A 27,930-nucleotide genomic window follows, 5' to 3' on the forward strand; every position below is an offset into this window, starting at 1 on the left:
TGCAATAGGGAATATTTGGTGCCCATCAGCAGGGGGTCTACATGGACCTATTAATGTGCAACACAGCATGCTTTAGAAATCACATCCCCAGTGCTCATTAGTCCACCGTATAAACAAACCCTATATATGCACACTAGAAAGAATTAAGAACTGATCTTGTGTTTGTTGAGGAAAACACAGGACACATGGGAAATCAACACTTTTTATTGGTCTGTTTTAAATGGAGCCACCAAAATGTAGCAAGAAAATTAGCAGGAAATATGTTTGCACTTGGTTTCTATGATCTTCTGAAAATTTTCAAGAACAGGAGGTCACTTTCAGAGAAAATCCACCCAAACCACTTCTCCTTCCTCCATCACGCACAATAACTAATGAAGAGTGAAAGCAGAAGCGCAGAAATACCAAAAGAAGGGCTGTATTCAACTCCAATTTCCAGCTTAGCAGGAAAAACAGCATCAGCCACCACTCTTGGGTTCTTATTAAATATTAAATCAATATTAAAATCAATGAAGGTTTAGCAATCACTACAAGTGTTTACCTAAAACAGAATTGAATACCAAAAGCTGATTGTTTTTCCTGAAACATTTGAGCAGATCTGTGAGTCCTGTAATAACACACCGAAAACCCTATGAAAGTTCCCTTGAAGAATGCAGATATGGGCCCTTTGGAACATGTTTCTGGGGGAAAAGAATCTTTTTTCCAGCATGTGTCCTTCAAAGCTCAGCTCACTTTGTGTGGGATCCTATTTGTATCAAAGCAGAAGTACCAGTTTACAGAAAGATTAGCTGGTGGTGCATGTATCTCTGACGATATTGCTCCTCCCTCCTCCCTCCCTGTCTATATTTAATAAATGCAATGGGGGAAAATCCATTTGTGTGGAGTTGTGCATAAGAAATAAGACAGATGAATTTCACTGCGTGGTGTCAGGTTGTAATAAAATTATGCAGGCAGAGCTAAAAAAAGAAAATGTTCACAGCTTATAGAGAAGTTGGAAGAGGTCATAGTCACAGCAGAGGGACAGAGAACATTGATAATTCAGGAGTTACTGAGCTAACATTCATCAATGCAGGTACCTGTAGCTGGTTAAACTTCATGATGGTCATAAAATCCTAATTGTGGTTTTCAAGGGTCCTGCTTAGAATTTAACATATAAAGTCTTATTGGTAACTCTATACCACAGATATGACACAAAGTCTGATTAATTCTACCCTATATAGGTTCCTATACTGGCTTCATCACCACAGTATCTGAGTGCTTTTCAGTAGTGCATTAAATTACGTGACTAACATCTGTGATGTGTGGTTCATTCTTTCTCTCATACCCCTTCTAAGGGGAGAATTGTGTGTGTTATGTAGTGTTTTTGTTTTGATATTTTTTCTGTGCATGCATGTGTGTGTGTGTATACCCCTGTGCATTTATATTAGAAAGTAAAGGCAAAGACGTGCACCTTGTACTTGGGGCAGGAAGCTGTGAAGTCTGTGATCGTCATTACTTTTTTGGGTGGAAGGATTTCATTCCACAGTCTTGGACCAGCCCCCAGGAATGCTGTCTTCTGCACATGCTAAGAAGTTCCATTGTGCCTGAAAGGCAGTGTTGTTGACCATAGTCTTCATCCCATGTTTTAGTTGATCTTTTAGATATGCTGGGCCCAGGACATTGAGTACCCTGAAGATAGGGACCAAGACCTTGAGCTTGACCTGATATTCTATGGGAAGCCAGTGGAGGGAGCAGAGACAAGCTTGGTTTGGTCCTGGTAGCCAGTGATGCTGAAGAGATGTGCTGCAGCATTCTGTACATAGTGGAGTTTTCCTAAGGGTTGATGACTCCATGCACTGATTTAATGCATTCCTGTAGTCCAGCTGAGAGGTGATGAAGATGTCCATAGCAGAGGCCAGGTCATAGTCCACCAGGATGGGATGGAGTCTGCTAGCCACCTGGCGATGGTAGAAAGTGTTATTCATGGATACTACTATGTGAGAGTGCTGGGTCAGTGAGAATCCAGAAGTATTCCTAAACTACAGAATCAATTGGCCAATTGTAGGTGTGTACCATAAACCAAAGGAGACTGAAGAGTGTGCAGCCATGGAGCAAAGTAGCTCAACCCACCAACAGAATCTCTGTCTTGCTCAGGTGCAGCTTCAACCAGCTATTTTTCATACATGAGCTGTTCCCATCCAAGCAATGAACCATCTTGGTAGTGATGGGCTTGCATGATGAAAGATAGGCAGAACCGTGTGTTGTCTGTGTATTGCTGGCACTTAAGTCCGTGTGGTCTGATCCGTCCAACTAGCAGCTGTATGTAGATGCTGAATAGGACTGGAGAGAGAATTGATCCTTCTGGGACTCTATAGGTGATGGGTCTTGCAGTGGAGATGCAATTTCCCGTTGCTACTCTCTTTGGTTATACCTTTAGGGACAGGAATCTTATATGGCAAAATCTTTAGGTCCGACTTCAGCAAAGCACTTGAGCACATAACCATAAACCTGTGCTTAAATCCCATTAAATCAGTAAGTTTTAGAGATGGACTTAACAACATGCTTAAATGCTTTGCTGAACTGAATCCTGAATGTTGTATCGTCTGGGAAAATCTTGTAAGCCCCCCAAACTATGTTCTACAAACCACGGGCAGTTCATAGACTGAAACTCTTTGGCCCTTAAGACTTAGTTGATTGGGGTTTTGGAGGGTAAATCATCCAGGAAAAGCACCTCTGTCTGATTAAGTGATTGAAAGAAAACATTGAAGAACTACTCTGTAGGCAATCTAAGTAAAAACACTTGCTGGGTCCTTCTTTGCTTGCTCCTTGGACCATGTATGGGAGAACACCTCTGGTATTGTATGCCAAAGCAAACACTGATGTAACCCACAATATAGGAAACAGCACATGAGTATCCAATAGAAAATCATGAGTAAAAAATTGAAAGCAAAAGCAATCAGAGAGATCAATATATTTGGCTGCCAAGTATCATTACCCTGTATGACAGAGACAGGATTAATCTCATTTTCAATGAGATGGAAGAAGACTCAATTGCTTTTGTGCTCTGTTCTTTTTTTCCTCCCTTTTAAACCTCAGTGGTCCATGTAAATGAAAAAAAGTGAAATAAATGTGTTATGCCTGATTGTCTTCCAGCTAAAAATAGCATAAAGAGTCTGGCTTTGTATAAATAACTCGAATCAAGTTCAACTAGTGCTTTGTCTTTCTCCCCTTCCGTCTTTCAAATAGCCCAATTTGTACTGCTCAGCTCTGCAGCCTGCTTAGCACACTTGCATATTTTTTCTCAGTCCCCATTTAGAATACTTACTCAGGTATTTTGATACTAGGGTACATTTACCAAAAGGGAAAAGGCTCTTTGAAAGTCATCTGCACTAATTAGAACTAATTTGCATTAAAATAATTTCATACTACATTAATTTGAACAGGTGCAGATTGTGTCGGGGTAGTCCCCTACAAGCCCATGGGATGACTGCTTGTCTGAGTTGATGTTTGGGCTAGAGATGGCCATACTGTTTAGATTTAGGGTTTGCTAGGGCTGGCTCTTGTTTGAACAATAATTTCGCTCTGTCCCTTAAGAAGCATAGGGAGCCTTTAAAATACTTCCCTAAATATTTGTTACTAAGGATTTTGATTGAAGACTGACTATTTCATCAATGTATTAGATAATGGAAGCTCTATGATAGGAAGGATAGGATAGGATCTGTAACGGCCTGGGCAGCAGAGAGTAATCAAAATGATAGTATGGTGAATGGATAATGAAATTAAACCAAATTAATCCACTGCTTTGGATTTATAACTGAGGTGAATTTGGCCTATTAGGTCTGTTGCTCTTGGAAAAGAGGAGACTGTGATAATATGATAAAAATGAAGGAGGCTTCGGAAGAAGAGATTTAGGAAGTAAACGATGTCATCTACAAACGGAAAGAGAAGAGCAAATACATTGCAGTTACTCTTTATTACACAAAGGGTAAAATCTAAATAGAATAAGTTATGTGGAGGAGGCCTTTAATAGGTACCGTGTCTAGCAGTGCTGCACATACAATAGGAACACCGGAATGGGACAGAAGTGGAGGATTGAGGAGGATGAAAATTTAGATGGAGAAAAGGGGTAAAAAAAAATCCATCGGACAAAAGGAAAGTTCTGAAGTGGAGTGATTTAAGGAAAAGAAGAACAGAAACCTTGGGAGACATGGCAATTACATTAATTGTTGCCAAAATACTGGTATTTGATATAGATGTCAGGAGATATGGCTGTGTAAGAGAAAGGGGCTAGAGAGTTCTGGTTTTACATGGGGGCTAAGCAGAGGAAGCCAGTATTCTGACTTGCAGGGGAAGGAATAGCCCATACACGTTTTTTATCATGAGGCCTACTATTTTTGGTAGCTTTATTGCATATTTTTTATATTTGGATAGAACCAAAATTGCTTTGGACAAATTACAGTTAAATATTAAACAACTTTATTTTTGATTCCCCCTCCACCATAAAAAAACTTTTTTCTGAAAAGCAGGAAATCGTATTAGGTATTTCCGGAGGGACCCATGTGCTTCTTTTTATTTTGTTACATCAGTAAGAGTTTCCATGCTGCTCTCTTCTAAATGACAGCATTTATAAGACTGGAGCCAGGAAACGTCAGAGCTGTGTTCTTTCCTCATCTCAACCCATTGTATATACACATACAGTTTTACTTGGCCGTGGGCTTGCTTAGGGACTGGAACTACTATCTCTTATCCCCACTGCCTGTCACTACAAACCAGGGCTTTGGAGTTGTGCTGGAGCGGAGCCAAAACCTGCAGCTCCACTGCTCCGGAGCTGCTCCGCGCTCCAGCTCCGGGGTCTGCTCCAAAGCGCTGCTACAAACTGCTGCAACCTCTGCATCCTCGCATAACTTGGGGACGCAACAAGATGACCACCCAAAATGCTGAGCTTAGCTTGATATTTTGGTTTTCTTTAGTCATCGCTACTCCCAGTATTGTATACGTTCTTATGTCTCTCATCACTATAATATCTGACATCAGTACCATAAATGATTCTATATCGCAAGTGAATCATCAATCCCCCCTGCAGATACCCAGAGTCTCTCTCTCTCTCTCTTCAATGCTTAGCCAGACAATTTCGTCCATTCCTGCGCAACTGCATAGGCTTGACGGCTTAAGAGTCCAACATCAGAACAGACTTGATGAACCCCTGTAATAGGGGGTCTCCCTCTGGGCCACCTCCATCCCTTGTTTGGTGGAATTTTATCCCAGATGTTACAAGCCCCCAGGAGAACGGCGTTCACTGGAATGTCTTGTGGCATCATTGTGATATGTCCAAAAAGCATAAGGCGCCACCTGTGGACAATGGCCCCAGTAGTCTGTAGACCCGAGCGACCATAAACATTTGCATCACAGATGAAGTCATTCCACTTTATGCCCAATATACGACATTGAGATTTTGTGTGGAAAGCCTCCAGCTTTGTCTAGTCTGAGCAGCATAGTGTCCATGTTTCGCAGCCATATAACAGTATGGGAAGGATACAGCTCAAATAAATCCTGAACTTGGTTGTCATACTAAGGGTATGTCTACACTATGAAATTAGGTCGAATTTATAGAAGTCGATTTTTTAGGAAGCGATTTTATACAGTCGATTGTGTGTGTCCCCCCTAAGCACATTAAGTCAGTGGAGTGCGTCCACAGTACTGTGGCTCGCATCGATTCACGGAGTGGTGCACTGTGGGTAGCTATCCCACAGTTCCCGCAGTCTCCGCTTCCCATTGGAATTCTGGGTTAAGCTCCCAATGCCTGATGGGGCAAAAACATTGTCGCGGGTGGTTTTGGGTACATGTCATCAGTCACCCCTCCTTCCATGAAAGCAATGGCAGACAATCATTTTGCATCTTTTTTCCATGCAGACACCATACTGCTTTCAGCAGACAGTGCAGTAGCACTGCTAACCGTCGTCATCAAACCACCAGTTCCGCTGCAACTCTGCTCTCCTGCTCTTGTCTCAATAGTGAATTTCTCCATGTTGGCTGTCATGGCCTCCCACTTCCACTGGAACTCTGCTTTCCTGCTGTCCTACAGGCGCCATACCACGGCAAGCGTGCAGCCTGCTCAGCTCAGTTCACTGACACCGCCGCTGTTGTGTCCTGGTTCTGCTGGCAGCAGATGATGCAGTAGGCCTGCTAACAATTGTCATCCACCGCTTCCACTGCAACTCTGCTCTCCTGCAGATGCCATACCACAGGAAGCATGGAACCCACTCAGAACACCGCGGCAGTTATGAGCATTGTAAACACCTCACACATTATCCTGCAGTACGTTCAGAAGCAGAACCTGCAAAAGCAGGCGAGGAGGTGACGGCAGCATGGTGACGAGAGTGATGAGGACATAGACACAGTCTTCTCTCAAAGTACAGGCCCCAGCAATTTGGAAATCCTGGTGGCAATGGGGCTCATGCCGTGGAATGCCAATTCTGGGCCTGGGAAACAACCACAGACTGCTGGGACCGCACAGTGCTGCAGGTCTGGGATGATTCCCAGTGGCTCCAAAACTTTCACACGCATACAGGCACTTTCGTGGAATTTTGTGACTTGCTTTCCCCTGCCCTGAAGCACAAGAATACCAAGATGAGAGCAACCCTCACCGTTCAGAAGCGAGTGACGATAGCCCTCCGGAAGCTTGCAATGCCAGACAGCTACTGGTCAGTCAGGAATCAATTTGGATTGGGCAAATCTACTGTGGGGGCTGTGTGATCCAAGTAGCCAACGCAATCACTGAGCTGCTGCTATCAAGGGTAGTGACTCTGGGAAATGTGCAGGTCATAGTGGATGGCTTTGCTGCACTGGGGTTCCCTAACTGTGGTGGGGCCATAGACGGAACCCATATCCCTATCTTGGGACCAGACCACCTTGGCAGCCAGTATGTAAACCAAAAGGGGTACTTTTCAATGGTGCTGCAAGCAGTGGTGGATCACAAGGGACACTTCATCAACATCAACGTGGGATGGCTGGGAAAGGTACATGACGCTCGCATCTTCAGGAACTCTGGTCTGTTTGAACAGCTGCAGGAAGGGACTTACTTTCCAGACCAGAAAATAACCATTGGGGATGTTGAAATGCCTATAGTTATCCTTGGGGACCCCGCCTACCACTTAATGCCATGGCTCATGAAGCCATACACAGGCAGCCTGGACAGTAGTCAGGAGCTGTTCAACCATAGGCTGAGCAAGTGCAGAAAGGTAGTAGAATGTGCATTTAGACGTTTAAAAGCGCGCTGGCGCAGTTTATTGATTCGGTTAGACCTCAGCTAAACCAATATTCCCATTATTATTACTGCTTGCTGTGTGCTCCACAATATCTGTGAAAGTAAGGGGGAGACATTTATGGCGGGGTGGGAGGTTGAGGCAAATTGCCTGGCCGCTGATTACGAGCAGCAAGACACCAAGGCGGTTAGAAGAGCATAGCAGGGCCCGCTGTGCATCAGAGAAGCTTTGAAAACCAGTTTCATGACTGGCCAGGCTATGGTGTGACAGTTCTATTTGTTCCTCCTTGATGAAAACCTGCCCCCTTGGTTCACTGTACTTCCCTGTAAGCTCTCCCGCCTTCGATCACCGCTTGCAGAGGCAATAAAGTCATTGTTGTTTCAAATTCATGCATTCTGTATTAATTCATCACACAAACAAGGGGATAATTGCCAAGGTAGCCTGGGAGGGGTGGGGGAGGATTGGGGGACAGATGGGGGAGGAGGGAAGCACCGGTTGGAGTGAGGGAGGAGGGAAGGACAAGGCCACACTGCACTTCAAAACTTATTGAATGCCAGCTTTCTGTTGCTTGGGCAGTCCTCTGAGGTGGAGTGGTTGGGTGCCCAGATCCCCCCCCTCCACGTTCTTGGGTGTCTGGGTGAGGAGGCCGTGGAACTTGGGGAGGAGGGTGGGCAGTTACACAGTGGCTGCAGCAGCGGTCTATGCTCCTGCTGCCTTTCTTGCAGCTCCACCAGATGCCGGAGCATATCAGTTTGATCCCCCAGTAGCCTCAGCATTGCCTCCTGCCTCCTCTCATCATGCTACCGCCACCTATCATCTTGCTCCCGACACCTCTCCTCACATTCATTTTCTGCTTTCCTGGACTTTGCAATTTTCTGCTTCCATGCATTCTGCTGAGCTCTTTCAGTGCGGGAGGACTACATGAGCTCAGAGACCATTTCATTGTGAATGCATTTTAATCGCCTTCTTATCTGTGCTAGCCTTTGGGATGGAGATGACAGGGGGAGCGTTGTAACATTTGCAGCTGCGTGAGGAAAAAAAGGGAAAGTAGTATTTAAAAAGACACATTTTAGAGAACAACGGGTAGACTCTTTCACAGTGAATGGTTTCAAACAGCAGCACCTTCCTTTCCCATATCAAGCACCCATTGGGTTGGCCATTTAAAAGGAGGGGCTGTGGTTTTCGGGTTAACGTGCAGCACAAACCCAACTAACCTCCCCCCCCCCAATTCTCTGGAATGATCACTTCACCCCGCCTCCCACCGCGTGGCTAGTATCAGGGAAGATCCCTGCCAGCCAAATGTGAACAGCTCAGCATGAACCCCTCTGCCCCCTCCCTGCCCCCCCACCCCCGCGTGGCTAAAAGCAGGGATGATTTCTTTTCAGCCACAGGCAAACAGCCCAGCAGGAATGGCCACCTCTGAATGTCCCCTTAATAAAATTCCTCTATTTCAACCAGGTGACCATGAACGATATCACTCTCCTGAGGATTAACACAGAGAGATAAAGAATGGATGTTGCTTGCATGCCAGCAAACACCGGGACCATACGCTGCCATGCTTTGTTATGCAATGATTCCAGACTATGTGCTATTGGCCTGGCGTGGTAAAGTGTCCTACCATGGAGGACGGAATAAGGCTGCCCTCCCCAGAAACATTCTGCAAAGGCTTTGGGAGTACATCCAGGAGAGCTTCATGGAGATGTCCCTGGAGGATTTCCACTCGATCCCCAGACACATTAACAGACTTTTCCAGTAGCATCCCAAGTCTTCAGGGAAAATTAATCATTAAACACGCTTGCTTTTAAACCATGTATTATATTTACAAAGGTACACTCACCAGAGGTGCCTTCTCCACCTTCAAGATCCGGGAGCCCGCCTTGCGACGGTTGGGAGGGTATTGGCTCCAGGGTGATAAACAGTTCCTGGCTGTCGGGAAGAATGGTTTCATCCTCCTCCTCCTCATCATCTTCCTCGTCCCCAAAATCCTCATCCATGTTGCGTGAGACCCCCCCCTTGCAGGAGTCCACAAACAGGGATGGGGTAGTGGTAGGGGCACCCCCTAGAATTGCATGCAGCTCATCATAGAAGCGGCATGTCTGGGGTTCTGACCCGGAGCGGCCATTTGCCTGTTTGTCTTTTTGGTAGCCTTGCCTGAGATCCTTAATTTTCACGTGGCACTGCTGCGGGTCCCTGTTATAGCCTCTGTCCTTCATGCCCTTGGAGATTTTTTCCAATATTTTGGCATTTCGTCTTTTGGAACGGAGTTCTGATAGCAAGGATTCATCTCCCCATACAGCGATCAGATCCAGTACCTCCCGTTCGGTCCATGCTGGAGCTCTTTTGCAATTCTGGGACTGAATGGTCACCTCTGCTGATGAGCTCTGCATAGTCACGCCACGCTGGCCAAACAGGAAATGAAATTCAAAAGTTCCCGGTGCTTTTCCTGTGTACCTGGCTAGTGCATCTGAGTTGAAAGTGCTGTCCAGAGCAGTGACAATGGAGCACTCTGGGATAGCTCCCGGAGGCCAATACCATCGAATTGCGTCCACACTACCCCAAATTCAACCCGGCGATGTCAAGTTCAGCGCTAATCCCCTCGTCGGGGAGGAGTACAGAAATCGATTTTAAGAGTCCTTTAAGTCGACAAAAATGGCTTTGTCGTGTGGCCAGGTGCAGGGTTAAATTGATCTAACGCTGCTAAATTCAACCTAAACTCATAGTGTAGACCAGGGTTAAGATGATGTTGATTCCATATCTGTTGTAAACGGCCCATGGCAGATGCTGTGATGCCAATTCAATGGAGAACCTCCATGTGAGAATTGGAGTCTTGCAAGGACCAGTATCTGTGTATCCCTTCAACACAAAATGATGGAGCATCAAAATCTGCTCCAATCCCATATGTGGAATGGAAGAAGCTTGAATTAAAGCTGTCCATGGGATCTGGCACTGAGGCTTGAGTTCCATTAAAGAAATTGATCCTGCAAACGCTTAGGCATGTGCTAAACTTTTACTTATTGACACCAGATGCGTGAAGCTAAGCACTGCATAATTGTAGGATCAGAGCCTAAAGTTGTACTCATGGGGACATCTTTCAAAAGTTTCAAAAGGTTTGAAAGTGTTTGCACATATTCTCCTACTTGTAGCTAAAACTCTCCAAAAATGTGATTTACAGATCTGTGAGTCAAGGATAGCTGAAGCCGTTTAATTCAAATTACAAGGCTTTACATAGCCACATTTCTGATTAGGCTATTTGAATAATAAAATCTCAAATCAAATTTCATGGGTTAGTCACCCTAGTATGAGACCGATTTTTCTATGGTTAATTTCATTACAATAATTGAAGCAGGAGTTTCTGGAGATTAAATGAATATGATTTAGAAGGTGTGTAATGAGTGCAATTGTATTAGGCAGAGTACACATGCTGTATGCAGGAAAACATATGGAACATTTATAAATTAGGATTCAGTTGATAGCAACAGCTGGGTTTGAGATAGATAAAATGTGTTAAAATATAACTAAAGTGTAAATGTGATTTATAGAGCAGGGCTGAAGAAAAAAAGTTTTAAAGCTGATTTCAGAACAAAAAACAAACCAAACCAAAAAAGAATTAGAACAGGAGTTCCTGAAGTGTAGCCTATGGAGACTGCAACAAGAATGTGGCCTGAATCGGCCTTATATGTTCCTGGTTACTTGTCATCTACATGAATGTTAAAATCAGACTCAGTGCCTCTAATGTCACAGCAGTAAGAAACTTCATCAGCTCACACAGGGACTCTCCATGTACGGAAGTGATTGGCACAGCAATGCTAGTCCCATTTTGCCTTTATTGCAGGGCTCACATTCCGAATGGACATGTTCTGTCAGGGCTGGTTTCCACACAGGAGACCTCCTACACTTCAGGTTAGATGTACTAGCACAATGGCTCCCTGTTGGTTCATTTTTCAGTGAGTTCCTGCCAGGAACCAACTGCGCCAAAATGATCCAGCAGAATTGTCCTCCTTGAGCTCAGTTCTATATGCAAAGGCAAGGGTCTTCGTCAGCTTTATGGCTGGTCAATGTTTTATTAACCACTGACTTAGCATTCTACAACATGAATGAAGTGCCAGGATCAAATGTCCAATGCCCTATCTTCCTAAAGCAGCAAAATGAATTGTCTTTTTCAGGGTTTCTGTAGACATTAATGGGACAAGCAGAGAAATGGGACAGTAAAGCCTATATCATTGATGGAGCAGAAGGGGTGGGGCTTTAAAAGGCAAGAACAGATCATTAGAGATGCAAGAGAATTTTGTAGGGCGTTCAAAGTGAGGACAAGAAGCTTGAATTTGATGCCATGTAGAATAGGGAGACAGAGGAGGGATTTAGATGGGGGTGAAAAGGTTGGAGGGCTGCACAACAAATGATCGTAACTCAATGACGAAGACACACCCGCTGGCACTTTGACTCTGTGAACCATTAATGTAACAAGTGGCAGCACTTTATCCATAAAGCTGATTCCCATGAAATCCGGCCAAACAATAAAATCTAGAAGTGTTTTAGATTTAAAAAACTAATTTACACAAGGGGGTGTAAGCAAATTGCTGCCCTAAAAAATAAAGTCATCCATATGCTTAGGTTCTTGGACTGTAAAGACCTGAACTGGTTTAGCTTGCTAGTCCTTTACATGTTCTCCTTTAGAACTGGGTGAGTAATTGATAATGAACAGTACATCTGAGAACTTCAGACTGTCTGAGAACAGCCTGTGACTTCTCTTCCCTTCTCAAATGTGTTCGTTTTATTCTCCAAATAACTGCAGTGAATAATTCTTGGTCTGCAGGTGTAGGGGTTTCTGTCTCAGTATGCCCACCCTATGCTAGAGTCAGAATGAGAAGATGAGAACTTTGAATCAAAGGTACTGCTTATATAGTGGGCACTCCACTATAATGGATCTAGTTACACCTGTGCCCATCTAATGTGCTTAACAAGACACAAACTATTACACCTGAGGGGAAAGATTCTCTCCTCCCTATCTCTCTTCAAAGGGGTGTTAAAAGGACATGATTGTAAAGATGACTGAGGATGAGTAAGTCACATCAGTAACTAGAATTGGGCCCAGAATAAGAGAGAGGATGAACTGGTCTACAGGCCTGATCCAAAACCCTCTGATGTTTACTTCACTGGGCTTTGGATCAGCTTCTACACAAGAGAATACTTCACCACTATGAAAAAAATTCTGTTCTCATTTGAGACAATGTGAATCCAAAGCGTCTCCATTGACTTCAGTGGATTTACTTTGGATTTACAACAGAATATCCAAGAGCAGAATTTGGCCATATATTTTTAACAGATATTCATGAGGAAAAATAATATATTAACTACTGTAATACTTTAACTATATAATCAGTGTTGCCAACTAAACTGTAGTAAATATCTTCACTGATCAAAATATAATTACAATCCCATAATTTTAGATTTTTAAAAAAATATTAACCCAGTCCTAGATTACTTATGTAATTTATTGAGTCAGTGGAGGGAGAATTCTTATTTTAACATATACAAAAAACCCAGCAACCTGCTGATGAGGATCATAAATCTGATAGTTTTTACTGTCTAATTTTATCTTGCCATGAATTTGGGCTTGATCTACTTAATCTGAGGGATTAAAACTACAAAGCGTTCATGCTTTTTGTTTGTTTTAAAATAAAAATTAGTCGGAGGGCTTGATGACTCAGTAATGAACAATATGGAGGCTTTCATACCTAGATTACTAGTTCAGAACTACTTAGGTTGGCAATTAACAAGAATCATTATCCTCTGATCACTGTTTGGTGGCCTACATGACATGAGTTGATGTTCTCAGTCCATTTCATAATGGAAAGACTTCCACTTCATAAATCATGCTGTCACAGTTAGGAGTCTTGCAGGAAGCCTCAAGATGAAGACGGGGCAAGGTTTGGGTAGCTGTGGAGAATGAAATGTCTTCTAATCCTTGGATGCAATCTCCACAGAACAGATCTGAGGCACAATAATGCAGAAACTTGGATAGCTACTTCCTGTTTTGTTGACCAATAGAAGACTTCACTTTTAGGGCTATAACTCCAGCATCTCTCATGAGAACTATATTCAATTTAAGGGAGTAGAAAATGACATGACAACATGTGCATCATCATCATCATCAAACATGCATAGTCTCCTAAGGGACCATTCCACCAGCAAATGTGATCACAGTTGATGGCATTGCACCAGACATTGTGTAGTGAAGTTTCCAGATCTGGCTCAATACTGTGAATCCATAAATTTCTGGGGTGGGCCTGTGAGTGGCACCAGGTAGGGTCAGAAAGTTCACCTCTTCAAGTGTCAATGGAGAGTTTGAGAACATAATATGCTGGGTGTCTTTATCCATCTTAGCGATACGGCCAAAGAGCATGCCACACCACTTTTGAATATAATGAGCCATTGAAGGAAGGCCGGATCTCTGTGAAATTATGACATTTTGCACAAAGTCAAATCACTTTATGCATAGGATTTGGCACTAATAGCACATATGGAATGCCTCTTGCTGCTCCAAGTCTGCCTATACGAGGCTCCAGGTTTCTGACCCATATAGCACTACAGGTAGTACACAGGTTTGACAGATCCCATACTTTTTCTCAGTGCAAAGATGTTTTTGCATCCCGAAGCGAGACATGGATTTCATGCAGGAGGCAGCGAGACCTATTCATCAAAAAATGTCCAGTTTGCTGAGACTATTAATCCTGCTTACAGCCTAGGTAGATGAACTTGTCAGCACTCTCCATGGTACTCAACCCCACCTGCACTTGTGGGTCTGATGGCCTAATTCTGAGATTCTTGACCTTGGTGTTCTGCTATGAGATGTTCAACCACGTAACGTGGGCAGCGTCTTAGAGACCTTGGAAGGTGGGTCTGAAATTTTCTTTCTTGTCCGCAAACAAGGCAGTGTCGTCAGTGTAATCTTGGCTGGTGAACACTTCTTGGCCAATCTTGAGTCTGACCTGTGGAGCAGTGAGTCTTAATATCCAGTTAGTAGCTCAACAGAACAGTGCCGGGACAAGAATAGATCCCTGCTGAACACCCGAAGTTGTATAGAAATGCAGTGAAAGCCAGGAACCAACACATACTTTTGCACCAGTACCAATGTAAAGCTCATGCACCAGATTTAGCAGAACATCTGAGCAGAACAACTCCTTTCAGTGAGAGCCAAAATGCTGCCTACTGACTGAATCAAAGGCCACTTTGATGTCCATATATGCCATGTGAAGTGGGCAGTTACATCCTCGGTGCAGCTCAGCCACAAGCTGGAAGGTAATGACAGCATCCATTGTTCACTACCCAACAGTGAAACCTGATTGCTGTGGATGATGATGTCTATGAAGGAGTGGCTGCATCCCACCAAGCAGAATCTGAGCAGAGACCTTTCCAGGGAGCAATAACAATAAGATTGGCCTGCAGCTGCCTCACTCAGAGCGAGAGCCTTTACTTTTGTACAGGACACTATGATGGTATCTTCCATTCTGCTGATACTTTTCTTAAAGCCCACACTTTTAAGAACAGTTGGTGCAAGCTGATGCTCACTGGTTCCAAGGTCACCATTTTTTTGAGGAGCTCAGGTGGAATACCATCAGGTCCAGCAGCACATCCTCAGGTGATGGAAGATCAGTGTTCATCCCTGGGTCTTCAGCTGTTCAGTTTGCCAAGACATGTAGCTCTGGACAATTGTCAGCAGGCATGTGGTCCAGCATGCTTTCATAATGTGTTTTCCATCTGACCAGGACTTCATCCATCGATGAGCAAGGGGAGCTGTCTGATTTTGTGATGGGGATGTTAGATGTCTGTTTACGGTGGCCAGTTAGGCACATGATGGCTCTGCAGCCGGGATGCAGACAGTTGTATGTGCAGCATGTGCCATGCTTATGAAATAATTTCTATCTCTCTGAAACCATAGCAAATGACAGGTGGGATTTAAATAAAAAGAACAGTTAATAAAATGGTGGGATCACATTATTTCTTGAAGATATGAACTCTAATTGTGATTCCAATACAGAGTCCTCAGGCTTACATGTCTGTATGTGGACATGCTGGGCCAGTTACTGACATGTTGTTGTAAGCATGATGATCAAGCATTGAACTAGCTATTTTGCTGCTACCTAGGCTGTGAGTCACATGACTTGGGCAAGTGCCTATTTCCCCCCAATTTATGTATTGCAAGCAGAGATAAGCACCCCCCTGCAGCCCAGACTTAGGTGCCTAGTTCCATGATGGGGTGGCAGCCCTCTGGTCAGCATCTCCCATTGACTAGCTTAGGCAGCTCCCCGCCTAGTGTGTTGGCTTTATGGATCACAGTCTAAGGTGCCTAGCTCTCCCCTTTTAATTGTATAGGGAGTCTAGTTGCCCAGCTCAGCCTTCGTAGATCTCAGTGTTGTTTCTGTGATTTTGTTTTCAGTACCTAAAAGTTAGGCTCTGTGACATTGTGTTGCAGCACCCAAGTCCCTTTGTGGATCTGGGGCCTAAGTGATGTAACTAACATCTGTCACACTGAGGGAGAAAACTGCATGCACTGGAGCATCTTGTTTGGTAGGGTTTTTTTTCTCCAGGGATGGAATAAATATGAAAAAAGCTAATTTGAAAATGGCAGCATTTGCTGCATATAATAAGAAATCTAATTATGGTGTAACTAATTGCTGGATTATGTATTTGTTTATTGATTTTCTGGCAGCACCCACAAGATCCTAGTTAGGCACTTTCCAGATAGAAAAGAAGGCTCAATCCCTGCCCAAAGGAGTTCATAATGCAACAATAGACAAATAAACAGACTGAGGCACACTGTATATGTACACACACACATACAAGTATACTATCAGAGCTAAATAAATGCAATATATATAAGGCCAAATTCAGCGGTACTCTCTGGCTGCTTTGTCCTACTCTGGCAATGCAAAACAGCCATACACCTAGTTTAGCTGACTGGCTATAGTATCCAGAGTGTCCTGATAAATCTGGCCTATTAAATAGGACATGTAAATGATTCCCAAACTACTCCTCAAGCTTGTCATTGCCAGTCAGCAAGTTTTCCAATAGGAATCAGGGAAAAGGTGGATCATGAATGGAGTAAGGATATGGGGCCTTTGGGATACACTCAAGAAGTATATTCTGTCCTGTGATGAATGTAGGCATTTTTGGGAATATGTTTAGGAGCCATATGTGTGCCTTAGTTTACCAAAGACTGGGACATAAATGCTAACTAACTGGGAAACCAAAGCAGGATGAACATGTGAACACAGCATAGCTGGATCCAGGAGAACAAAGGAACGAGGTTTCAGGTGGCTGTTAAGAACTGGGCTCACAGACAGAGAGCCAGGGAGCCAGGATGGCTCCCAGGTGAGCACAGCACTGTGTGGCCATTTCTTCTACTAATACTGAACTCCTGGTTGAGCTTGGCTTTTCCATACTAATCTAAGAATTTTTAGATGCTGTACTCCTGTTGGCTAATAATGCTACCTTGTTTTGAAAAGGCTTCCTGGTGTCGCTGCAGATGCTTGCTGGGTTGCATTGCTCCCTAAAAGGCTAAAACATCTCTCAGCAGTCTGATCTCAGTTGGAGTTGCTGGTGAGAGCCACAGAGTGAGAAAAAAGGGTGCTGGGGCCCAAAGGCACAATCCTGGATTTAGATAGCTCCGGAGCTCACCCTGGTATTTTGGGTGGACCCTTGAGTTCTGGCACGCTAATGGGGTTACTCCTGGGAGGTGGTTGAAAGGCTGGGGGCATTACACAGCCCCTATAAAGCCATGATACATGCATAGGGGGCACATTGTATGTTTATGCCACTTATTCAATAGGGAACAGAAACAGTGTAAGACTGAATGGCCGCAACACTGGAGACAGCATTTGGCTTGGTTCGCCACTGAGCTTAATTTATTGTTCAAAGCTGGGTCTGGGCGTGATTGATTTCTTTCAGCCACGTGCAAATACAATAGGCTTTATCTGGTTTTTGTTTTTCTCTCTAGCTGCATTACCTCACTTGTGGATGTGACTAAAACTCTTATCTGTCACAGCTTGTACTCTTGCAAAGTCATTTGGAATGTGATGGCTTTCTTGGCTAGTATTGACTGTCTTCAGCAAATGTCACTGTATTTCGCCTACATTCTACTTACTGACAACCGTTTGTGAAACAATTATCAGCATCATGCCTCCCCCTATTTTTTCTTCTTCAGTGGAAAAGCTGGACAGTTACTAATGTTATTTGATTTTATAAAGTAACTTCAATGTGTATCAGTGCTACACAAACCAAATATCAAACCCACACTGAACCTATTCTAGTCTGTATGGATTTTTTAATACCATGCTTCTCACTGTAGTATCTATGTGCCTCCCAGTAGTGCATTAAGCAGCATGACCACACATCTGTCGTGCATTTGTCCTATCATCCTCTCCCCAGGGTGGAGTGGTGTGTGCAGTGGAGTGTTTTGTTCTGGAATTTTTTTTCTAACACAGAGCAGAAGGTGGTGAGGTTTGTGATAGTCCTTACTTCCCAGGGGAGTTTGTTCTACAGTCTTGGACTGGCTTGCAAGAAGCTGTCTCCTGCACATACAAGTTTTACCCTTACGTTAAGAGAGTTCCATTGTGCCAGAGGTGTAAAAGTTGTTGACCACAGTCTTCATCCCAGAGCTTTAGTTTTTCTTTTAGATACCCTGGGCCCAGACCCAGCAGCTCCTTGAACATAAGGACTGAGAGCTTGAACTTGATTTGACATTTTATGGGAAGCCAGTGTAGAGAGCAGAAGACAGGCCTGATGTGTTCACATTAGCCAGTGTTGCTGAGATATGCAGCAGAGTTCTGTACTAGCTGGAGTTTCCTAAGCACTGAAGTCCTCAGGTACATTGCATTGCTGTAATCCAGCTGAGAGGACTGGACAATTACCAACAATACCACGTTTTAAGTGTGACCTTAAAAATACTAAGAGAATCATATGTAAATGCATTCTGTCAGCTTGGAGCAGATCCAAAAGTAGCCCTATAGCTGGAAATTGCCCAGTGCACAAATGCCATAACAAGTAAGTGTCAGGTCCAGAACATAAGACCCAAGCAGGAACACAAACATGTCAGGCTTCAGAGAACAGAGGGAGCCAATAGGAATTAAAAACGTTCTGAGTACAAATAACAAAGGTTAAGTGTTATCCCCAAGCTCATAAGTAACCAGTATAACCACATGAGACCAAGAATATGTCAAGAGTTGTAGAAAAACTCATACATGCTGCTTCATTGTAAATGGATTGAAAAGGATGACGCAGGGTTGAATTCAGTCTCACTGTGTGGAATGGCACATGTGCATTCTCCTTCTGAGTCATGAAGTAGAGTGCAGAGGCCCATGTGGTCAGCGCTCAGGATGTGGGGAAAACCAGTTTGCCATGTCCTGGCTTCCATTGTTGTCATTCATTAAGAAACTAAAGGGATGGGGGTGGGGGGGAATTCAAGTTGAGGATTTTATTTTCCTTTCTGCTTTAACCTTACTGTGGTTTGAGTCATTTTTGCATGTTAGTTACTGGGAAGTATGTTGTTCAGTGGTTAGCATAGGGAAGTGGGACTCAAGACATCTGGATTTGGTTCTTGACTCCATGTGTGAGATTGTGCCAGTCACTTACACTTGTCTGTGCTTCCCTTTACCCATCTGTAAAATAGTTGCAATACTCTCCTTCCCAGTATGTTCTGAGTTTTATTCACATTTGAAAATCATACTGAGAAACTGTGATGAAAGGTGCTATCCAAGTATCTATCTGTCTAGGTTCCTGCTAAGTACCCATCACTATACATTAAAAGAGGAGAGGAAATTACTTTCCAGCATCTTCCTATAGAGGAGGGAGAGATTGAGCCAGAGTCCAACAAATGGGCTCTCATTAGTTCATTTTGGGGAAATATTCAGCTGAACATTCTCCTCTTTTAATGTATGTGTGTGAGTTTCTCTTCATCCCCCCCCTTCTTTTTTTTTTTTTTTTTTTTTTTTTTTTTGGTGTTGCTCTGGGTGTTATTGTGGGAAGATTAGGATAAAGAAATAAGTTTTATGTTTATTTGTAAGGGCCCGTGAGGTCTGTGATCATTCTCCCCTCCTCTGGAATTCCAGAGTCTTTGGCCAGTTGCTTAGACCGATCTTTCCCCTGCTCTTGTGAGCTTCAGCCTTGAAGTTGACTGTGTCATGGTTCCAGTGGAATGTCACTACTGAGGGAGGTCTTGGTCCCTTATTGAGAGCACACATTGGCCCATTGCCATAGAAAGTCTTAAAGAAGAGGGCCAATATATTGGTTTTCTATGGGGAGGGAGGTCTGTGGAGAGAATAGAGAAGTGGGTTGATGAGCTCTTTAAAGCTGGTGTTGCCTAAGGGCCAGGCTGCTGCATTTCGGACCAATCAGAGTATTTTTAAGGTCTGGACATTCATTGCCAAGTACAGTGAGGTGCATGGACCCAGCCTGGAAGTCGCAATGGCTAGGATTGGCTAACCCATCATCTGCAACCGCTTTACTGGTCTCAAGTGACAGAAAGGCAGCTGTAACTAATTTGGCATCCAAAAACAGTGAAGAATTGAGAAAAACTCCCAGGATACAGTCTAACTGGAATATTTAATAGCAGATTCCTCATATGGTGGGAGATACAGTGGTAGTGGCAAGCTCTTCAAAATGTTTCCCTCTTCCCACCAGTAATAGTATTAGCATATATATCATAAATATGTCATATGTCAAATATAAAGGGAAGGGTAACCACCTTTCTGTATATAATGCTATAAAATCCCTCCTGGCCAGAGGCAAAACCCTTTTACCTGTAAAGGATGAAGAAGCTAAGGTAACCTAGCTGGCACCTGACCCAAAATGACCAATGAGAGGACAAGATACTTTCAAATCTGGAGGGGGGGAACAAAGGGTCTCTCTGTCTGTGTGATACTTTTGCCTGGAACAGATCAGGAATGCAGCCTTACAACTCCTGTTAGTTAGTAAAATACTCACCAGCAACCACACACCACACAACAGAACCACTAACCCAGGAACCTATCCTTGCAACAAAGCCCGTTGCCAACTGTGTCCACATATCTATTCAGGGGACATCATCATAGAGCCTAATCACATCAGCCACACTATCAGAGGCTCGTTCACCTGCACATCTACCAATGTGATATATGCCATCGTGTGCCAGCAATGCCCCTCTGCCATGTACATTGGTCAGACTGGACAGTCTCTATGTAAAAGAATAAATGGACACAAATCAGACGTTAAGAATTATAACATTCAAAAACCAGTCGGAGAACACTTCAATCTCTCTGGTCACTCGATTACAGATATAAAAGTCACAATATTACAACAAAAAAAACTTCAAAAATAAACTCCAACGAGAGACTGCTGAATTGGAATTAATTTGCAAACTGGATACAATTAACTTAGGCTTGAATAGAGACTGGGAGTGGATGGGTCATCACACAAAGTAAAACTATTTCCCCATGTTTATTCCACCCCCCACCGTTCCTCAGACGTTCTTGTCAACTGCTGGAAATGACCCACCTTGATTATCACTACAAAAGGTTCCTCCCCGCCCCACTCTCCTGCTGGTAATATCTCACCTTAAGTGATCACTCTTGTTACAGTGTGTATGGTAACACCCATTGTTTCATGTTCTCTATGTATATAAATTTCCCCACTGTATTTTCCACTGCATGCATCCGATGAAGTGAGCTGTAGCTCACAAAAGCTTATGCTCAAATAAATTTGTTAGTCTCTAAGGTGCCACAAATACGCCTTTTCTTTTTGTTAGTTAGTAAGTAATCTAGCTAGAAATGCGTTAGATTTCCTTTTGTTTAATGAGGTAAAATAAACTGGTAAAATAAGCTGGTAAAATAAGCTGTGCTGGATGGAATGTATATTCGTGTTTTTGTGTCTTTTTGTAACTTAAGGTTTTGCCTAGAGGGATTCCCTACGTTTTGAATCTGATTACCCTGTAAGGTATTTACCATCCTGATTTTACAGAGGTGATTCTTTTACCTTTTCTTTAATTAAAATTCTTCTTTTAAGAACCTGATTGCTTTTTCATTGTTCTTAAGATCCAAGGGTTTGGGTCTGTGTTCACCTGTACAAATTGGTGAGGATTCTTATCAAGCCCTCCCCAAGAAAGGGGGTGTAGTGCTTGGGGGGATACTTTGGGGGAAGTCATCTCCAAGTGGGCTCTTTTCCTGTTCTTTGTTTAAAACGCTTGGTGGTGGCAGCATAGGGTTCAAGGACAGGGCAAAGTTTGTACCTTGGGAAGTTTTAACCTAAGCTGGTAAAAATAAGCTTAAGGGGTCTTTCATGCAGGACCCCACATCTGTACCCTAGAGTTCAGAGTGGGGAAGGAACCTTGACAGCATATATTATGAGGGAGTTCTAAGTATAGAAGAAATTCTTAGCAGTAGGTAGTAATGCCATCAGAGCATATCGCAACATAAGAGGTTATGAGAACACAGGAATTGCATAGCTAAGGTGTCATTTTCCTCTCTTTTGCACTGCAGGCAGTATATCATTTAATAGGGGCCTAGGCTGCTGTCACATGAAAGCGCTCTTGTAGCCAGAGATCTTTGGAGAAAAATGCCAGAAGAGCACAAAGTATTATTATTATTTATAAGTGAAAACAATGGAAAGCTTTTCATGAATAAAATATGATTTAAATGATGTTGACCATGCATTGAGAGTCCATCAAGATACAGAATAAATCTTAATATGGCTCTGGCCCATTAACTCTTAGTTATTATATGTCATCTTTTCCAGATGTTCTTGAGTATAGTTCCCTGATACAGGAAGGCTTCTTAAAAAATGGACTTTCAAAAGATGACAGTGTTAAGGAATATAACTCTCTCTTTGATGGTGGGCAGAAAGTGTATTTTCTTAAGAACCAGATATGAAGATTTTAAAAAGACAGGTTTCAGAGTAACAGCCGTGTTAGTCTCTATTCGCAAAAAGAAAAGGAGTACTTGTGGCACCTTAGAGACTAACCAATTTATTTGAGCATAAGCTTTCATGAGCTACAGCTCACTTCATCGGATGCATACTGTGGAAAGTGTAGAAGATCTTTTTATACACACAAAGCATGGTGGGGGGAGGTATTTTTTCATGCTTTGTGTGTATAAAAAGATCTTCTACACTTTCAACAGTATGCATCCGATGAAGTGAGCTGTAGCTCACGAAAGCTTATGCTCAAATAAATTGGTTAGTCTCTAAGGTGCCACAAGTACTCCTTTTCTTTTTAAAAAAGACAGACATGTTTAAGAATACCAAATGGAGATTTTTTTTTCTTTCTGTTTCTTGTGTGAACTGGGAGCAATACTAATGTCCGGCACTATGACATTTCATGAGGATTAGTCAGTCCTCCCAAGCAGAATAACCACAGTAATGTGTCTGCGAGTAAGCCTTGCATTCAGGGAAAAGACTGGGAGGAAAAAAAAGGCTTCAAAAATATGTGTATTAGTGATTTGTCTGCTTAGTCCAATAAAAGATATTACCTCACCCACTGTGCCCCCCTAATATCCTGGGGCCAACATGGCTACAACGACACCACGTATCTTTAAAAACTGCAGTCAAAGAGGAACAATACTGGACTGGCTAGATCCAGCACAATACCTGACTGGTAGCTCAAAAGAGGAAGGAGCTGCTTGTGGTACTGGGGGCTGGGCTCCGGGAACAAATAACAACGTTTAAAAGTTTAATGGCTAAGGAAGACACTGATTACAGTCTTGCTCTTTTCTGTTTTGAAATCTGATTTGCAGCCTCTTTCCTTGCTGTCATGAGAAGACAGAGCACATGAGCAATAACTGCAGGACTCCTCTAGGAAGTAAGTAAAAACAGACAAATATTTATGATGAATAATGTATATGCAATACATAATCTCTCCTTTCAGCATTTCTTGTCAGGGTAGCATATTAGATGGATAATTATATCAGTTTATATTTATTTAAATCATATTTGGGCAAGATTGGCCAGGATTTGAACCTGTGACCATTGTATTCAAGGCAAGAAGGTTCCACCTGCCCACCAAGTCTGCACTTACAGGGGCCGCACTTGTTTAAATAGAGTGGTTCATTTACACATTCATGTTGTGTGAAACAGTCTGCTCATGCCTGTCACTATTGGCCATTAATTTTTAAAGTACATTTAGCTCTTGACAAATGCAAAGATGAATTTAGAATATTTATGCTTGAAATTGGAGCTAAACAATGGCAAGGAATTTACAAGAAGGGAGGAAGAATCATCTTTGTGGCTAAAACACAGGACTAGGAGTCAGGTGAGATGGGTTCTATTTCTGGATCTGCCACAGCCTTCCTGTGTGACCTTGAGCAAATCCTGTTTAATCTCTAGCTGCCTCAATTTTCCCATCTAGAAGATGGGAAATGGAGACTTACCACACCGGAGTGTTATGAGGTTGACATTACTAGTGACTGTAAAATGCTTTATGCTTCTCAAGTGAAAAGTGCTATAGAAATGAAACGTTTTATAAGCCGCAGTCTAGACAGGAGAAACAGAGTGGCAACATGGTTTATATTTTCCTTTTAAAAAAATCTCTTCTAAATAGGGACAATTGGCATGAAGAATGTCAGTCAGGACCCCAAAATTCCTAGTCTTCCATTCAGACCACGCCTCCTCTCCCCTCCCCATTTAAAGTACTGACCTTATTTATTAAAAAGACTGTCAAACTTCGCAAAAGGAAGTAAATATTACTTTAAATAGAGCAAGTAGTATTTGATTGATAGAAATTACTCTTATTGTTACCACAAATGATTTGTGTCATGGACAAATTGTTTTGTTGCTTTTAATTTCAGTTACTATTTGTAATTGTTACAAACTATACATACACATTACACTTTGCAACACTATTCAGCCCACCCCAACCCAGCTCGCCCCTTTGGGTGCAGACACTCCCACCTCAGCTGATATGCCAGGGCCAGATCCTGCAAACACTTTTGCAGGCAAATAACTTTTCTCAGTCCCCTAAGGTCAGATCCAAAGCCCACTGCAGTCAATGGGAGCCTTTCCACTGACTTCAATGGGCTTTGAAACAGGCTTTTTAGTGCATAGGGAAATACTGGTTCTACCTATTTACACAAGGACATTATTTGTAAGAGACAACAAGTCTTATTTAAACCTAACTAAAAGTATTTCTGTGGGAACGGGGCAAAGTAAAAGCACCTGTACTTGCAGGATAAAGGACTTTTATGGAATTGTGAGGTTTTATGTTTAGTTTTTTGTCAGAACTAAAGCACAGAGTTCTTTCTTTACACCTTGCTCCAGTTGTGGAAGGATTTTGCGTCAGCCTAAATAAGGATAATAATAATAATTATCAATGATTAATTAATACAACCCACTGAGTGTTTCTCAGAGACAGCATAGCAAGGCAGAGTTTCAATTCCCTTCCAAGTGACTGTCTGGTAAAACCACGTACAAAGAGAGAGAGAGAAAAAAAGAAAGGGGATCAAGACACACACACACCCGTATACAAGTGGCTCATAGAAAGGCTGCCTCTATTTATTGGTACCTTGTTGGTACTGAGAGCTATCCATTATGCTAGGCTGTGTTTGTTCTGCTAAAGTACAAATGGAAACAGAAGGAATGAACAGTGAAATGTTTTCTCAGAGCATAGATATGGCAGCAGGGTATTGAAGTATGTGACATTTATTAAGAAAGCACTAGCTGGTCACTTTTCACAAGCCATTGGCATTTGATTATCCAGAAGCTGACTCACCTTCCATTGTTATGTAACAGGATTACTGCATGTTTCAAGACAGACTACGGCTTTTTTTGTTTGTTTGTTTGTTTTGGTGTGTGTTCTGTTTGCAGACCTTGCTATGAAGAAAGAAGTCAGAAATGACTGATGTGGAGCCTGTGGTCACAGATTTTGCAGCATCGGGAAGGGCAGGCCGCCGAAATGCCTTACCAGATATTCTGGGCTCTCCTGCTGGGGCTGGGGCTGGGGCTGGGGCAGGGACTTCAGACCTGCCACACAAACTAGCTGAACTTTCTGTGTCACAAGGTAATGCCTACAAATTGGTGAGAACTAAGGGTTTCATGCAGTTATCCTCCATTTTCTTCCAAGACCTTCACCACTTCTCTCAGTTATGTCGTCAAGTGCAATGGTAGTATTTCTTCTCCAGCTAGAACTAAATCTGCATCTGTTTTCCAAAGCAGCCATTAGTTGTGCCCATTAATTGGGACAGGTTAATTTTATACCAGACTTCAGCTAAACTTGCCATATCCATCCTTATGCCCGTTGTTCGCAGGCTGGGGAGCTGGAATTATACGAAGAATTCCAAATCCATGCAGCAACAACAACAACAAAAAACAACCACCAACACCACAGCACTGTTGTGCCACCGATCATCTTGTTAGTCAGTTACTTGCCTTATGTGCCAGATTCTCTTCTGCACGGGGGTCTCAGCACAGGAGGGCAAGTGGTGTCAGGAAGCCACTTGCAGCACCCCAATTTTGAAACCACAGCAGCTTTGGGCCCAACTCAAGCATAAATCAGCACCATCTAGGGATGTTCCTAACTTACTAGAGCTGGATTTCACCCCAGGGGACCATATTTCAGCTGTGAATTTGTGGAGGAGAGCTGTGTTCTGCCTTGTCCTCCTCTGCCAGGGTGGAGAAGGGGTGGTGAGGGGACAGCTACACCAGCTTTACCCCAGCTGAGAGTTTGCTCAACTGAAGGGGATTCTCAGCTAGTTTCTGGCCCCTGGGGGCTCTCAAAGAGAGAAGCTTCAGAGTAGCAGCCGTGTTAGTCTGTATTCGCAAAAAGAAAAGGAGCACTTGTGGCACCTTAGAGACTAACCAATTTATTTGAGCATAAGCATCCGATGAAGTGAGCTGTAGCTCACGAAAGCTTATGCTCAAATAAATTGGTTAGTCTCTAAGGTGCCACAAGTCCTCCTTTTCTTAAAGAGAGAAGCTGTTCTTATTATTTATCTTCCATGATTGTCTTATCTGCAGTTTCATATATCTCTGAGGTTCTATAACTGATATTTCCACCCCACTGTGGATCACGGGGGACTTGCAAGAGGGTAATGAACAGGCAGACCTTTTCTCAGCAGATCCCACAGGAAGATAGAGCACTTAAGTAGAGGAGCAAAAAGGTATCAACTTGCCACCTGCTGGCTTGAAATGAAAAGGGTGGAAAAAGAATCAGAAATTTTGGATGTATGTGTGTGGAGAACAGAAGCACAAAGTTAAAGGGCAGAGCATTATAATGTAGAGGGGGAGAGAGACGGGCACAGAAAGAAGAATTATAGAAATGTAGGGCTGGAAGAGACCTTGAGAAGTCATTGAGTCCAGCCCCCAATGCTGAAGCAGGACCAAACAAACCTAGACCATCCCTGACAGGTATTTGTCCAACCTGTTTTTCTAATGTCTATCCTAAATCTCCCTCGTTGAAGATTAAGCCCATAACCTTTGGCATGGCTCCCAGTGCGGGTGCACTGTCTACATTGGCGCTTTACAGCGCTGCAACTTGCTGTGCTCAGGGGGGTGTTTTTTCACACCTCTGAGCAAGAAAGTTGCAGCGCTATACATTGCCAGTGTAGACAAGCTCTTAGTCTGGGCCCAGTTCCTTTCCCCAGTACAGTTCTTGTTAGTTCCAGCTCAGGTGGTAGCTAGGGGATTTCTCATGACTGGCAGCCCCCTTTGTTCTGTTCCACCCCCTTTTATATTTTTGGCACAAGGCGGCAATCCTTTGTCTCTCTCTTGGTTCCCACCCTTCCTTCTAAATGGAAACGCACCAGGTTTAAGATAGATTCCAGTACAAGGTGACATGTTCACATGTCCTATGAGACTTCATTACTCACTGGCACCCAGGTATACAGGGAGGCTTACAAGTAAACAGAGCCATTCACAACCAATGTCCTAGTTGATGGGAGCCATCAAGATTCCAAGCCACCATTAATGGCCCACACTTTGCATTGTTACAATAGGACTTCAGAGTAATACTTCATATTTCTAGCTTCAGATACAAGAATGATACATTCACACAAATAGGATGAACACACTCAGTAGATCATAAGCTTTGTAATGATACCTTACAAGAGACCTTTTGCATAAAGCATATTCCAGTTCCATCACATTTACACTTATAAACATATTTCTATCAAACATATGGTGTGTAATGTCACCCGGGGCTGGCCTGTGCCAGCTGACTTGGGTTTGTGGGGCTTGGGCTGTTCAATTGCAGTGTAGAAGTTCAGGCTCAGACTGCAGCCGAAGTTCTGGGACCCTCCCACTGCACAAAATCCTAGAACCCAAACCCCAGCACAAGCCCCAGCATCTACAATGCAATTAAACAGCCTTTTAGCCTGAGTCTGAGTCAGCTGGCATGGGCCAACCATGAGTTTTTAATTGCAATGTAGACATACCCTAAGAGTCCACTCCACCACATTCTTGATACATATAATGAGAATTATTTATATTGGCCAACGTATAAGATTTCATTTTACAAGAACTGTAATACATCTTTCTACTCTGAGCTCAGCATGGGTCCCTTTATGCTCAGACTGGGGAAAGGGGAGCTGCAATAGTGTAATGAGGGTAAATGCAGGTAAATGGAGATTACCAACTTTGCATTTGGGGAATATAGAGTTTAGTTTTGGTTCATTTACCCATGTCTCTCTTTTTTTTTTTTTTAACCACTACACCACTGGGAAGCTGCCATTTCGAT

The 27,930-nt window shown here is 43.1% G+C and overlaps 1 protein-coding gene across 3 annotated transcripts in view; it reads left to right on the forward strand.

Moving 5' to 3' along the window:
- Positions 1-27,930, forward strand: part of PKIB (cAMP-dependent protein kinase inhibitor beta) — a 104,721-nt gene that overhangs the window by 68,375 nt on the left and 8,416 nt on the right. For all 3 annotated transcript variants that reach the window (XM_074948330.1, XM_074948331.1, XM_074948332.1), the window contains exons 2-3: positions 23,000-23,064; positions 25,065-25,257. In XM_074948330.1, the coding sequence (XP_074804431.1) occupies positions 25,092-25,257 (166 nt within the window). In that variant the 5' untranslated portion in view covers positions 23,000-23,064; positions 25,065-25,091. The remainder of the gene's footprint in view (positions 1-22,999; positions 23,065-25,064; positions 25,258-27,930) is intronic.

This window comes from Natator depressus, chromosome 3 (assembly GCF_965152275.1).
Source record: "Natator depressus isolate rNatDep1 chromosome 3, rNatDep2.hap1, whole genome shotgun sequence".
NCBI classification, from domain to species: Eukaryota; Metazoa; Chordata; order Testudines; family Cheloniidae; genus Natator; species Natator depressus.